The sequence below is a fragment of the Schistocerca serialis genome, chromosome 8 (genome assembly GCF_023864345.2).
Source record: "Schistocerca serialis cubense isolate TAMUIC-IGC-003099 chromosome 8, iqSchSeri2.2, whole genome shotgun sequence".
Lineage (NCBI taxonomy): Eukaryota > Metazoa > Arthropoda > Insecta > Orthoptera > Acrididae > Schistocerca > Schistocerca serialis.
This window is the reverse complement of record NC_064645.1, coordinates 481,108,902-481,124,973: the sequence shown is the minus strand read 5'-3', so window position 1 is coordinate 481,124,973 and position 16,072 is coordinate 481,108,902. Positions and strand designations below refer to the sequence as shown.

Sequence of the window (16,072 nt, the reverse complement as noted above, 5' to 3'; positions counted from 1 at the left end):
TAAACTTTCGTTAAGTGAAGTTAGTGTTCGTCATTCATCTAATTACACCTTCTTCTATGGAACTATATCGTTTGATGTGTTTGTAAGTGTATATTTTCCCTAACAACTTAATGTCGATGGTTGAAATACTCTTGCACATCTCCACATACTGCCATACGAAATTGATCAAGAACAAATATTATGAAGTTTGCTTAGGACATTAATAATCTTTTCATTGTTAGTTTCTCAATTCCGATACTACACATCTTGTTTTTGTATCATGGATGGCAACTCAAAACCTCGCTTTAACCGTTTAGTACTGGGCTAAACGAAATACTGTGATGTGATGGGCAGTCTGAATACACCCTGACGTGAGAGTGCCGTGAAGTGATGAGATGTGATGACCAGTGTGAATTGGCTTTTGTAAACAAAGCCAGATATGTAAAAGCAAAAATTGGTTTATGTTTCACAGCAGAAAATGCTGACTCCTACATTGTGTATAAATAAGAACATATATTGATGTAGCGATTTTCATTAAATAACTGGTTGTTAAATGTAGATAGTTGTTTGCTGCATATAGAGAAAACATAATGTATAAGGTTAACAGATTCTTTGTATTCCAACATAAATATTGTATGATACTGTATTACCTAAACCAGACACTCATTTTACCTTGTTTTAGAAAGTTTGGAAAGTTTTTGAAACAAGGCTAAAAAAGTGTTTCGTTTAGATAATACTAAATACAGTGCAAATAAGTGTCGAAGCTTTGGTTTTTTTTTTGTTACTTTCCGCAATTTGGCTCACAAAATTCATCTAGAATATGAGTTATGAAGTTTGGTTCGACGTTGTAAGTTCCTTAGTTTCGATACCATACCCCGATTTTTTTGTATCACGTACGTTATCCCTTAACCTCATGTTCAGCGTTCGGTAGTGGCCTAATTAACATGACGTCCACTGTGAATACATTTGAAGTCGACGTGACATTACATGACGATTGCTTGACGTCTAGCGTGTATCTGTCATCGCCGTACACGCTGATCTGGAAACTCAAGTTTCCACTAGGTCTGGTAGGCTGAGCCCAAATATTATATCATCTCTGAATGCTCACAGGGTCTTTGCCGATTTGGCGGTTAAATTTGCTCGCAACTCGCAAGGTGGTTGCGAGCAGCTCGGGAACTGTGACAGTTTCTGTGGCTAGTGGTGGTGTTGTTGTTATGTGCGATTTTTCGTGAAAGACAGGACAAAATAGAACCCAGTACCTGACGTAATAATTGACTACTCTTACAGAACTAACTGTTGTGACGGATCTGACTTTGTGATAAGCCGTACTTGAATCACATGCCTTCCATTGTTCTCTGTTGTCAATAGGATATTCAGTTCACGATGCCCGTGAAGGTATTTTATCACCCTTGTTTGAGGAAGAAATTAAGAGTTTTGTTTATATTTTGTATTATCGCTCCATGTGGAATATAGCTTAGTATTAAATTGTGCTGAGAAAGTGAATAGTTAATCAGTTTGCACAATGTCGAGAGCCTTAATTCAGGTGTTAGTTTGTAGAGTGGCCGCTTTATGGCTGTCGCGAATTTTGTTCTGTATAGTATTTGTATGTATTCATCATTTTGTTGTTATTGTGTTCAGGTCGAAGACTACTTTGTTGTAGCTTTACCGAAATTGTAATTGTGTGCCTTGAATTGAAGGAAATAAATTAGTTCAGACAGTTCTGCATGCTGTGACTGCTAATATATTTTGCAGGTTTAATTTGTTTTTACTTCAAAGAGAGCGCAGACAATCATGAACAGCATTTTCAGGCATGAGACATTCCTCTTTGCACCTGCAAAATCTGCTGTTTTCCGGTTTTCGAAAACTACCTGTACTGATACTGAGGAAGAGTTACATAGCTATGTAACTGCCTGTTTGGAACTCGTTTTGATTTATTAAATTTGGTGTTATCTGCTATTGCTTCATATATCCTGTTGTCTTGTTGCTGAAACTTCATCCATAATTGAATTACTAAACGATGCGCTTTTTCCTTTGGCCCGCCCTGGACTTTAATTTAGTCCAAATGAAGTTAATTTTTCTGTCTTGGAAGGCCATGACTGTGTTCATTTGTAACACCACATCATAGAACCCGTTTTGGGGAAAGGCATTGCAGAATTTAAGGTAATGCAGGATTGTGTCCCATAGGTGAGGACGTACAGTGCTTGAAAATTTTGGATTACATTTCAGAGAAAACAATTTCATAAATAAACAAATTATCACCACCCATCTGTTATGTAAAGAAAGTCGGCTTAAGACAGGCTGTACATCTCTGTAAATAGTTCGGGGCATTCATTGAGCATTTGATGCCATTTCTGTGGGTAAATTTGTGTGTAAAAATCATTTTGCGAATGGAACAATGCAGCACTGTGTCTTGTTGGCAGTTTTTGCCACAACAATGTAAAGCCCACATTGAGTATGGCAATGGAAGCTTGCTTTAAATATTTTGTTAACTTCTTGACATATTTACTGTTTTGATTATGAGCTGCTTTCCCTTCAATTTGTGATCTTATTATTCTCTTGCGTGTTAGTTGTATTATACTGTTGAAGAAACTAGGCAGTGGCTCTACGGTAAGAGGTGGCTGACATTCAGAAAGTGCACATTTGATTCTGGTATTCTCCAGTTTGATTTCTGTGATTCAGCTCATATGAATGATATGGTGATTTCTGTACTGGAACCATAATTTGTTCTTTAGTGAGGAAAAGGCTTGTTCCGGTAAGAACTGTTCACCGAAGTGGTAAAATTGTGTACATTAATTAGCAGTGTAGGCAACAGCATTCCCTATATAGTGCCGAGATGTAGGACCTCCTTTACTTAATTACATACAGGTGAGGAAGCTAGTCATTAATGTTTCCCACCAAGCCTCTGTGGAAGGCTGTGTATTGTAATGCTCCATTTTGGAGGAATTGTTGGTAGCTCTTGTGGTGCACCCTCAGAATTGCTTTTCTGTTCATTTACGAACGGACAATACATGACAGTCACTGTTGTGGTAAGTGCTACTTAGAGCATTGTTAGGTTGACAATAGCCGTAAACTGAACACCAGCAGTCCGTCCGTCCTGATTTCAACCATTTCAGAACTAGAAAGTTCAACTTTGACTTTGTGGTAATTAGATGTGGCTGATGGTTAATTTTATGGGAAATATTAATCAACACTTTTTTTTTTTTTTAACAGGTGAAGATGTTCCCATCTGTTGTCTGTGATGAAAAAGATAAATCTGTAAGTACTGTACTGGTCAATCTTTCTTTCATTACAAAGTTGTTATACCCTTTGTGGTTTTTTCAGTTGTTGAACCTAGTGGAATTCCTACAACTCAATACTTTGTCTAATGGAGTACTCGAGAGAATGACAAACTGTGAGAAGCTTATATCTGGGTGAAAATAAAGGGTTGAAAGAACAAATTGATAGACTAGTTTTCACAGAACACTTACCATAGCACCAAACAATTGAGGAAGAACACGTAGTGGTATGCTTGGGGGCCTCACTCAACCTGTTACAGAGGCTATACCGGCAGCCATTGAGAGAATAGGGTGCAACCAACTGCCCACATTTTACCAAATGATGCCTGCCACCTAAGCTGAGAGGTCATTCTTGGGTCATTCCAGCAACTGGCAGAGAAGGTTGAGAAGACCAGCCTCGTGCATGGAGTTTCAACGAAGCTCACAATTTGCGTCACTGACTCCAGAACTGATTGTGGGCTTTTCGTTCTGAGTCAGATGGAAGGACTGAACTAGAGACTTCGGAACATTTCTGTGACAAGCCAGGCTGTGACTTCCAGAGCTTGCACCATAGGGTTGAGAACTGTAGGGTCCCTCAAAATAGGTCAGGTGAGCACTAAACATCAGAGGTTGCTACTCAGATGGCTGACTATGTGTGGGGTGCACACAAGGGTTTTTTATATTAGATGATTCTCCATCCAATCCAGATAATGATAGCTGTAGGAAACCCAGAAGTATCGGTGTAAGATTGAAAGAAATCGCTCTCACAGGTGAGAATATTAGAATCGTAATGGTAAACTGCTGAAGCATGCACTACAAAGTGCCAGAGTTTGAAATGCTAACGGAAAACAGTGCAGCTCACATAATACTAAGTACAGAAAGCTGTTTGAGACCTGAAATTGGTAGCAGTGTGATTATTGAGGAAATTTTAAGTGTGTGTTGAAAGGGGAGGCAAAAATAGGAAATGGAGACGGTGCGTTTGTTGCCTATAGACAAGAAACTGAGATCGACAGTGGTAGAAATTGAAGCTGCATGTGAGATTGTTTAGACAAGATTCAGTGTCAGGGGTGGGCATAAAATGAGTGGATCTCTCTGGCACCCAACAGACTCATCTCCTGATTTACCTGAAAACTTTAGAGAAAACCTCAGTTCACGCGTACATAAGTTCGCTAGCCATACTGTAATCATTGGAGACTTTAATCATCTGACTAATTCCGAAAATTACAGCTTTATTAGTGGTGGGCATGATAGGACACCCTGTGAAACATTACTAAATTCTTTCTCTGAAAACTACCTAGAACAGATTGTTAGGTACCCCCCTCATGGTAGAAATATATTGGATCTAATAGTGAAGTTGCTAAATTTCAGGCAAAATCTTTTATTGATGGTAACTCCATATTAGCAGACCTGTGTTTATGTAAACTTTTTTCTTTAGTTTTACTTGTAGAATAACATTAAAATATTTGCTTATCTTTGTGAATCACCCTGTATATTTTATCCCTTCTAACTTTACAACAGTGTATGTCAGTCATTATTGTTTAAAGCTTTTTGTAAAGCTACAAATGCTTAAAGATATGTTTGGCTATGTTGAATCTCTTGTCTAAGATGAATCTCGGCAACAATATTGCCTGGCATGTTTGCACATTTCTTGGGAACTCAAACTGATCTTCCCTGAAGTCAGGATCTGCCTGTCTTTCCATTCTTGTGTAAATAATTTTTGCCAATATTTTGCAATGATGATGTAAACCAATGGTTGTGTAATATTCATACTTGCAGTGCCTGCCTTCTGTGGAATTGAAAGCAGCATTGGGGTGTTTTGTATTGTGCTTCAAATACAATTACAGCCCACAGTGTTTACTACAAGTTGCAACAGAATATAAGATAATAGTTCTTCTAACATAAACAGTTAACAAAGATATTTTATTTTTGATATGTTAACAATAATGTTACTATTATTGACAGTGCAGAAATGAGTGAAATGCACATCTCCTTTATGGTTGTTCATCATAGTTCTCACAAAAGATAGAAGCCGCACACTAGAGGTAGCGCACAAGAATGATGGAAGGCAGAAGTCATTGCCACTGAGTTCCTTGACAGAAGTTGTTTTGCAGTTTCTTTCACAACACCAAACAGTATTTGTAGCCAGTCGTCATATCTTAAATGAGAAGATAATTGTTTTGGGAATACAGAAGCGTCCGATTCCACCCGTCTGCTTTGACCCATGACGTCACAAATATTGCGGAAACGACTATACACTACGACTCCAATATGGCGCCTATGATGTCATCAGGTAAACATGACCACAAACACGAAAATACATTGAAAAACCAACACACACACGTTCCACAAAAAATCTAAATAAACTAATGGGACAAGTGTGGGAAATTGGGGGTTTTTGGATGGGGACAAAGTAAATATAAACAAATTTAGACACAAACTAAACCAAAAACATCACCTAACACACCACCAGAGAGCACCACCAATCACATCAAAACGACACCTACAAACACGCCACTCTCACAAACTAAATTCCGCGCCGTCGTGATGTCACACACCACAACAGCCTCGCGTCACGGGTCAAAGCCGACGGGTGGGATTGGGCGCTTCGGTTGACCTATTGTTTTTAATCATAAATATTTTGGTGCACATATGTGTGTGGACTTCGAACATACTGAGTTGCCAAAGTAAGAGATGCGTTCTGTTTCAGAAAGAGATGTTAATATGGTGCAGATAGTCACTTTATATTATTAATGTACACACAACTACAACTTTGGCCGTGACATAGGCCAGGTTTTGAAGATGGTATGTAAACATCATTTTCTCAGCAAAGACTCCACAAGTTACCTAAGGAATGGCATGCTATCAGTTAATGTCGGGTTTTCATAGCTTGATGTGACCATCATATTTATGAGTTAGTGAAAAAATTAAGAATTATTGAGTAAATTTTGTTTCAGGTTTTTCTCACCTCTTCTTCCCTTTCGTGCTTCTCCCCATATCGACACATATCTCTGCTTCAAAATAAATGACAATAGCACTGGACTACTGTTTATTTATTTATTTATTTTATTTATTTCTTTATTACAGGCTTCCGTAGAAGTTGAAAGTGTGCATTCAGAAGATTGGAGAGGGGTGAGTGGCTTTTTAGACCATTCTTTAGTGAATGGGCATTATCTTTCATTTATGAATACTTCAAAAGCTGCTGTGAGTTTTGTTTTGTTTTTGATTTTTTTGTTTTGGAATTCTGTAAGGCAGAATGTGATGCAGAAAGGTGTGTTTGGAGTGGTAAGAGTTATTTACTGTATGAAAGATCTCTTTCAGCACTGTACTAATTTTTTTCCTGAAAGTAGGTAAAGAAAGGGATGTTAACACAGGAAATAAGTTCTGTTATCACCATCTCAGTTTTGAGAAATAGAATCGAGTGTTGAATGAAAAGTGAAGGAAACAGAAGCAGAAATTTCTGAGAACTTTTGATTTGAGCTACATCCATATTTAAAACTGTGACAGTGTTTTTGAAAAAAATATCAAATACTATGTAGATTCAAATTGATGTGTCCAGAGTTCAGAATGGAGTAATTTCATAGCTTTGTAGCTATTGAGGAAATGCATTTTGTCCAAATCAAATTCCTTATTGAAGATTTAGTGTCAGATAAGTGAGAGCAAAGTAACTCAATATCGGAAAATTTCAACAAACCCAACATAATCAAATAGTGATACATATTATGTAATGAACTGATATTAGGCTGTTACAATTGTATGTTAAGTCTATAACACCTACTTTTTTGGGGAGGGGAGGGGTCAGTTCCATGACTAAGTGAAGAGCATTTATGCTGCTTTAATCAGTTATACATTGGCACTGTGGCATATAATTCTCTGTGTCATTGTAGACTACATGTTAAAATGTATCAAAAATTATTTATTTCTTTTGTTTCAGGAAGAACTTTCTGAATGTTCAGGTACTTTGTCAGAGGTACGTATAGGATAGTACTACACCATCAAATACTCCATGGTTTCACTCTGTTTTCTGAAATGTGGTTTAAAGAATTTAACTGTACTTTTTACCAAACAAGTCTACTCTAAGTCACTTTTTGTAATTGAAAAGCTTGTCATTTGGTTATACAGTTTTTTATGCTATTAAGAACAACTACGCTGCTTCATAGTATGAGATACAAACAAAATTTAAGTTGCAATCATAAATAAGGATAAGAGAAAAGCAATGAAATTCAGGAAAGTAGGAACTTCGAAAAACAGAGACAAATTCATCCGTGGGGAATGAGAACTGGAAATAGTCAAAGCTTCAGATACCTAGAACTTACACTGCAGGTGGCATACTATATATTTTCCAACCATTTTGAAGACTGGGATCACAGTTGGGGCCACTCGTGTTCCTTATTTATATAAATGATATGCCCTCTAGTATTATGGATATCTCTAAAATATTTCTGTTTGCTGATGACACTAGCTTGGGGTAAAGGATGTTGTGTGCAGCATCGGCCCGGTTTCAAATAGAGCAGTTCACGGCTTGTAGAAAATAAACTAACACTAAATTACAGTAAGATTCATTTTTACAGTTTCTAATGTACAACAAAACCTGACATTTTAATTTCACAGAATGGGCATATGATTAATGAAACTGAACAGTTCAGATGGATAGTCGTGTAAAGCCGACGTTCATAATCTTGTTCAATGACTTAATGCTGCCATTTTTACTATTTGAATGGGATCTAAAGTGAGTGATCGTTTGACATGAAAATATGTCTACTTTGCTTATTTTCGTTCGCTTATGTCGTATGGCAATAAGTGGTGTAAGTTACGAACCTCTTGTCGACCCCTGTTCACGAGTCTTTTGACATTGGCCCCTCTATATATACTGCATTTGGATTGCACTTCCTTAACTTTTGTGCAGAAAGGTGTGCAGTATACTGCTGCATCCATTTTCAATAAGCTACCACTCGAATTCAAAAATCTTAGCAATAATCCACACACTTTCAAATCGAAACTGAAGAGTTTCCTCATGGGTCACTCCTCCTATTCTGTTAAGGAGTTCTGGAAAAATTAAGCTGCCTCTTGTTGTATTATTGATTGCGTTTACTTAAACTTATGGATTGGCTTTTTTCGGGTCCATAAACATTTTGTTTTTATCTGTTATTACTTTTATGTTGTAATTTCATGTACTGACATGTTTCATGACCTTGGAGATTGGCTCCTCAGTGTGGTCCTACGGAACTTGACGTGTAAATAAATAAAATAAAGTGCTACTTTTTTGTTGAAGACCTGCTGATAGCTTGGCAGCAAAAGCAAGAGAGAGAGATCTTGGACTTCTTGGCACCCTACAACAGCTTCCAGCCATGACACTTGTGCCCAAGGTTGGCAGCCCATTGTCTAAATCAGAGAATATACTAACCAAGGGATATCGCAGTCCCATCCGTAGTTGCCAGTGCACCCACCATATGCTGAGGACCATGCAACACATATCACATCATTAAGTGCAACGAAAGAACTTCATCACTATTTAACTATGCAGATGGTGATGTAGTAGTTAAGTAATCAATATCTTGTACATATTGCATTTAATAAAATCAATCACATTCAGCATTATTACATTATATTGTACTTAATGAGGAAGGTCCATGTAGCACCACATTTTCATGACTGTTTTTTTATCAGACCACTATTACCCACCAAGCAAACAGTTTCTTATACCTCAAGTGAAAAGCTAAATTTGATGCTCATTTTTTTTGTGAAAACTTCTGTATACTGAAACCCACACAGAGTCCTTAGAACATTTCTGGTGATTTTTATCAACCCTTACTACCAATTTCTCAGTCACCTAAGATGATCTCCCACTTTGCTCATTATCACAGATTGCTAATTTATACCTGTTGATTCATGTGTTGCCAAATCTTCTTCAATGTAAAAGAAAATTGACAGTTAATATTTGATGATTTGTGTCTTGAGATTCATTAGCAACATTTCAAATGTCATGTTGTGGCCCCTTAGATGAACTGTCTGAGCAGATTACTTTCAAGATGACCTAACATGCATTGCCTCTTTTTTTTAGACAACTTAGTTTCTGAGAATAAGCTGAGTGATTTATTTATTGTTTGGTATGTAGATGCTGTGTTGTATCACCAATGTGGGCAGGGAATGACCTGTTAGATCTTATCGAATAGTTAACTCTCCAGAGTTTGCTGTATCATGTTTAGCTATGTAGCTGTAAATGCTGTTCGCTAATGACTTGTTGAGATTTCTATATAATTCACTTCTTGCTCTCAAACAAAGTAAGTGTGTAAAGTCAAACTGGGATTTTTAATGGATCCTATAAATAGACAAATTATTTAAATCTGTATATATAATGCTGTGAGGAAAAACTATCATAATTCATTGAGACAGTGCTTAGTTTGTGTTTTAACCTGACAAAATTTAGGAATATTCTGAGTTTGATAGATTTTCTGTAATACTATGTACAGATTTTATCAGTCCTGCCTTTTGGACCTGCTGTTTAACTGGCATGTAACTGCGATAAAGTTGATGCTTTGAGTAAAATCTTGGAAAACACTCGATGGCTTAGTGGTTGAACTGCATTAACACAGATTTTTACAGTCTGTCCTGAATGTACTTACTTATTCTACTATCTGTCACTTGTTTGTTCCACAAATTTTCTAATTTTGTTCTACTAATTTTCATCATACTGGGAATTTAAAGTCGTTTGATGATTAATGTAGGTTACTTCTTACAAAGAAGAAAACGGCAACCAGCCATTATTAACACTGCTATTTATTTAGGTAAATAGCACCGTTACCGGTTTCGAACTGGCAAGTTCATCATCAGACGGCTGTTCACATGATTTTCAAAATACACTTTACATTATCGTCCGTTTTAGACATTATATCATTTGATGATGCTTCTTAGAAACACTATCATCATCATTAGTCAGTATACTCATTGTTGAGTGTTGTGGTCTAATTTCTTCCTCGACTGGAGATCTGCATTCACAGTGATCGTCAGCACTTCATAATATAATAATATGAAGAGGTAGGCTGGTAATCTTTTTTGGGGAAGAAAGTTATCTTATGCATTTTGTGAGCTACGTATATTTTTACTGGGGCCTTTGTTTGAAAGTTGGAGGGAATGATCTTTTAGGTATGTGATAAAAAAAAATGTACCTAAGTTATTATTTGATTTTGTGTTTCTGGAATAAACAATCCAGACCATTAAGTTGTCCACTGATCTTTTTAAAAATAAATCCACCCATCAGACAACTTGAACTAAATAGGCTTCTATTTTTGGAAAATAAAGGTTGAAGACTAATTTTATTGTGTTAATCAGTATCAGTAGCTTCATTTAGAGATATGCAACTAACAAACTGAAGAAATTTAGAAAAGTTTCTATCGCTTTACAGGGAGCAATGTATCATGTTAAGTGTGTGCTATGGCAAGTAAATGAAGTCAAAACTCGTGTGCTTTTGTTGTTAAATTTGTTATTGCCTTAGTCTTTGGATCTGGACTGCACTGTGACCATTTTCTTCTAATTATACTTGTGAGATTATTGTTAATGGACAGGGACTGAATAATGAAGTATTTGTCTTCTTAACACGAAATAATTACCATGCAGAAGGCTAATTCAAGGTTTCAGAGGATGTGACTGATGGGTAAGTAACTTTTAGTGACAAGAGGAAAAAAAAAATTCAAATGGTAAACAGAGAAGTAGCTTCAAAAGTCTGTAATAATTTACATCTAGTCTCTTTTTTCCCTGGAGCACATAGTTCTTTTACCTGTCGTGGAAAAATATTTAGGACAAAAATATTGACAATTGTTGATGTATGAGTGCTATTAGATCAGTTTTCCTATTCTTTGTATGTACGAGCATTACATATACATAAAACTGTGTGACTTTGATTTTATTTTCTTCTTTACATAAGAAAAGCAATGAAGTTAGTTTTATAGACTAATTTATGCAAAATTTCTGATTAGCTTATAATTTAAAAAAATATGATGTTATCAGTTCTAATGATTGATCCAGTTAATTTGTGTACTCACACCCAGTTGCCCCAGATGTTGGTGTAAGTTGGCTGCTTTAATTTGGTTGCAAAATACTTAACTCCATAATCGCTTTGCTTTTCCAGGCTGACTCAGAGCAGGCAACCACAAGCTCTGGATTTTCAGAAGTAAGTATGACGAGATGTGACAAACTTGAGAATACCTTTGCTATGTTTCTGGAAAAAAAAGCTAATAATTAATTTTTCTTGCAGGATGGATCAGCAATCATGGCCCCAAGGCAGAATAGTGTAGCTGAAAGACTGGTATGTTTTGCTCTGTACATTTGCTACTCGGGGTCAGTAATAGTCTTCTGTTTATGCTTTCAATGCCAAGTGGTGTTCTTATTTCTTACGTTTATTTGTTGTTGAAGTGAAACTTTGAATGAACAGATGGAATAAGTAAAGTATTACTTGAATTTCATCAGTTTCTACTTTAATTTTTTGAAAAACGTATTTAGCTATGCCTTCAGTTACAACAGTAATATCCTGTGTAGTGGACCACAGTGGATTATTTAGCGCATATGTTGGATCGGCTACATCGGTGCATACATTGAGGTGACAAATGTCATTGGATAACAATTACGCATGTACACAGATGTCGGTAGTATCTCGTACACAATGTATAGAAAGGCAGTACATTGCGAAGCTGTCATTTGTACTTGTGTGATTCAGTGAAGAGGTGACAAACGTGGTTATGGCGACATGATGAAAATTAAGACTTTGAACACGGAATGCTAATTAGAGGTAGATGCATGGGACCTTCCATTTCAGAAAGTGTTAGGGAATTAAATATTCTGAGATCTACAGTGTCGTAAGTGTACTGAGATAACCAAATTTCAGGCATTACTTCTCATCACAGACAACTCAGTGGCTAGTGGCCTTCAATTAATGACAGAGTGCAGCGTCGTTTGCGCAGAGTTGTCAGTGTTAACAGACAAGAATACTCTGTGCAATAATTGCAGAAATCAGTGTGACATGTATAATGAACATATCCATTAGGTCAGTGTATCAAAATTTGGTGTTTACAGGATGTATATGCCCCAGGACAACTGGGAAAAACTGGAACATTTTTTCATTCCCGAGAAAACCAGGAAAATCCAAGGAATTTTTTAGGTTCCAGGAATTTTTCGTTGTTTTTGTTTCCAGATACATTTTTGCAATTTTGACTGGTGAGTACTCTAACCAAGAATTTCACTTTAACCTGCTACTGCAGGGTAACACTGCAGCAAAAGTTATTCCTGTATATAAAAAAGGGGATAAAGTCAATGTTAACAACTACAGACCCATCACAATTTCCTCCTGCATCTCTAAAGTACTGGAAAAAGTTATGTATGACAAACTTATGAAATTTATAAATAAAAACAGCATCCTATGTAATGAACAACATGGATTCAGAAATAAGAGGTCAACGACAACTACTGTCTATGAGTGCATCAATTCCATCCTAAACCTGATGGACAAAAAACAGGAAACAATAGGAGTATTTATTGATTTGTCAAAAGCTTTTGACGTGGGGGACCATAAAATTCTGCTATCAAAGCTTGAAAGGTACGGTTTTCGAGGTCTGCCCAACAAGTGGATCAGTTCCTTCCTGACCAATCGTAAGCAGGCAGTGTGCAGCAAGCACACAAATATTGAACTAAAAACTGTATCTAATCACTTGCTGTTGTGGTCTTCAGTCCTGAGACTGGTTTGATGCAGCTCTCCATGCTACTCTGTCCTGTGCAAGCCTCTTCATCTCTCAGTACCTACTGCAGCCTACATCCTTCTGAATCTACTTCGTGTATTCATCTCTTGGTCTCCCTCTATGATTTTTACCCTCCACACTGCCCTCCAGTACTAAATTGGTGATCCCTTGATGCCTCAGAACATGTCCTATCAACCGATCCCTTCTTCTAGTCAAGTTATGCCACAAACTCCTCTTCTCCCCGATTCTATTCAGTACCTCCTCATTAGTTATGTGATCTACCCATCTAATCTTCAGCATTCTTCTGTAGCACCACATTTCAAAATCTTCTATTCTCTTCCTGTCTAAACTATTTATCATCCATGTTTCACTTCCATACATGGCTACACTTCATACAAATGTAGGGAGTGCCTATATTGTTGGCGACACCCCAAATCACTTTCGGCTTCCCGACCAGTGTTCGGTTTATACTGCGGAGCTTTACGCTGTTCTCCAGGCTGTCCACTACATCCGCCGCCATCAGCGGATACAGTACGTAATCTGCTCAGATTCTCTCAGCTCTCTCCTAAGTCTCCAAGCTCTTTACCCTGTGCACCCTCTGGTCCACCGGATTCAGGACTGTCTGCGCTTGCTCCACCTGGGGGGCGTCTCAGTGGCGTTCCTCTGGCTCCCGGGACACGCTGGTATCTGTGGAAATGAGGCGGCCGATATAGCGGCCAAGGCTGCAGTCTCTCTTCCTCGGCCAGCTATTCAGTCTCTTCCGTTTACCGATCTACGGAGCGGTTTATGTCGCCAAGTTGCTCATTTATGGCATGCGCATTGGTCAACACTTCCCCATAATAAATTGCGGGAAGTGAAAGCCCTTCCTTGCGCTTGGACCTCTTCCTCCCGAACGCGTCGTCGAGAGGAGATAATTTTAGCTAGACTCCGGATAGGGCACAGTCTTTTTAGTCATCAACATCTTTTAAGCGGTGATCCTCCCCCTCTCTGTCCCCACTGCTCTCAGCTGTGGACGGTCAGACACCTTTTAATTGAATGCCCCTATTTTAATCCATTACGCTCCCGTCTACAGCTATCGCCTGATCTATCGTCGATTTTAGCAGATGACACGCGCTCAGCTGACCGCGTTCTACAGTTTATTAGTGACAGTGAAATGACGTCAGTCATTTGAAGCTTTTTTTGGGGGACAACCAACCCCTTTCTATAGTGGATTTTTAAGCATTCCTTCTGCCTTTAGTTTCTTAAATTTTATGACTTTGTTCCCATTGCTGCTGATTTTAAATTTCGTTTTTTTCCTGTTTTCTACGTCACGGGCTGGGCGCTAATGACCATAGAAGTTTTGCGCCCTAAAACCACAAAAAAAAAAAAAACTTCATACAAATACTTTCAGAAACGACTTCCTGTCACTTACATCTATACTTGCTTTTAACAAATTTCTCTTCCTCAGAAACGCTTTCCTTGCCATTGCCAGTCTACATTTTATATCCTCTCTACTTCGACCATCATTAGTATTTTGCTCCCCAAATAGCAAAACTACTTTACTACTTTTAGGTCTCATTTCCTAATCTAATTCATGCAGCATCACCCGACTTAATTCGACTACATTCCATTATCCTCGTTTTGCTTTTGTTGATGTTCATCTTATACCCTCCTTTCAAGACACTATCCATTCCGTTCAACTGCTCTTCCAAGTCCTTTGCTGTCTCTGACAGAATTACAATGTCATCAGCGAACCTCAGAGTTTTTATTTCTTCTCCATGGATTTTAATACTTATTCCGAACTTCTTTTATTTCCTTTACTGCTTGCTCAATATGCAGATTGAATAGCATCGGGGAGAGGCTACAACCCTGTCTCACTCCTTTCCCAACCACTGCTTCCCTTTCATGCCCCTCGACTCTTATAACTGCCATCTGGTTTCTGTACAAATTGTAAATAGCTTTTCGCTCCCAGTATTTTAACCCTGCCACCTTCAGAATTTCGAAGAGAGTATTCCAGTCAACATTGTCAAAAGCTTTCTCTAAGTCTACAAATGCTAGAAACGCAGGTTTGCCTTTCCTTAATCTTTCTTCTAAGATAAGTCATAAGGTCAGTATTGCCTCACGTGTTCCAACATTTCTACGGAATCCAAACTGATCTTCCCCGAGGTCGGCTTCTACCAGTTTTTCCTTTCGCCGGTAAAGAATTTGCGTTAGTATTTTGCATCTGTGACTTATTAAACTGATAGTTCGGTAATTTTCACATCTGTCAACACCTGCTTTCTTTGGGATTGGAATTATTATATTCTTCTTGAAGTCTGAGGGTATTTCGCCTGTCTCATACATCTTGCTCGCCAGATGGTAGAGTTTTGTCAGGACTGGCTCTCCCAAGGCCGTCAGTAGTTCCAATGGAATGTTGTCTACTCCTGGGGCCTTGTTTCGACTTAGGTCTTTCAGTGCTCTGTCAAACTCTTCACGTAGTATCATATCTCCCATTTCATCTTCATCTACATCCTCTTCCATTTCCATAATATTGTCTTCAAGTACATCGTCCTTGTATAGACCCTCTATATACTCCTTCCACCTTTCTGCTTTCCCTTCTTTGCTTAGAACTGGGTTTCCTTCTGTGCTCTTGATATTCATTCAAGTGGTTCTCTTTTCTCCAAAGGTCTCTCTAATTTTCCTGTAGGCAGTATCTATCTTAGCCCTAGTGAGATAAGCCTCTACATCCTTACATTTGTGCTCTAGCCATCCCTGCTTAGCCATTTTGCACTTCCTGTCGATCTCATTTTTGAGACGTTTGTATTCCTTTTTGCCTGCTTCACTTGCTGCATTTTTATATTTTCTCCTTTCATCAATTAATTTCAGTATCTCTTCTGTTATCCAAGGATTTATTCCAGCCCTCGTCTTTTTATCTATTTGATCCTCTGCTTCCTTCACTATTTCATTCCTCAAAGCTACCTATTCTTCTTCTACTCTATTTCTTTCCCCCATTCCTGTCAATTGTTCCCTTATGCTCTCGCTGAAACTCTGTACAACCTCTGGTTCTTTCAGTTTATCCAGGTCCCATCTCCTTAAATTCCCACCTTTTTGCAGTTTCTTCAGTTTTAATCTACAGTTCACAACCAATAGATTGTGGTC

The 16,072-nt window shown here is 37.9% G+C and overlaps 1 protein-coding gene across 3 annotated transcripts in view; it reads left to right on the top strand.

Moving 5' to 3' along the window:
- The first annotated feature begins 1,114 nt into the window (after window positions 1-1,114).
- LOC126416255 (uncharacterized) overlaps window positions 1,115-16,072 on the top strand; it is a 137,821-nt gene continuing 122,863 nt past the window's right edge. For 2 of the 3 annotated variants that reach the window (XM_050083883.1, XM_050083881.1), the window contains exons 1-6: window positions 1,115-1,374; window positions 3,190-3,234; window positions 6,318-6,362; window positions 7,165-7,200; window positions 11,356-11,397; window positions 11,482-11,532. In XM_050083883.1, coding sequence (XP_049939840.1) covers window positions 1,363-1,374; window positions 3,190-3,234; window positions 6,318-6,362; window positions 7,165-7,200; window positions 11,356-11,397; window positions 11,482-11,532 — 231 coding nt within the window. In that variant the 5' untranslated portion in view covers window positions 1,115-1,362. The remainder of the gene's footprint in view (window positions 1,375-3,189; window positions 3,235-6,317; window positions 6,363-7,164; window positions 7,201-11,355; window positions 11,398-11,481; window positions 11,533-16,072) is intronic. The other variant, XM_050083882.1, reaches the window with a different exon arrangement.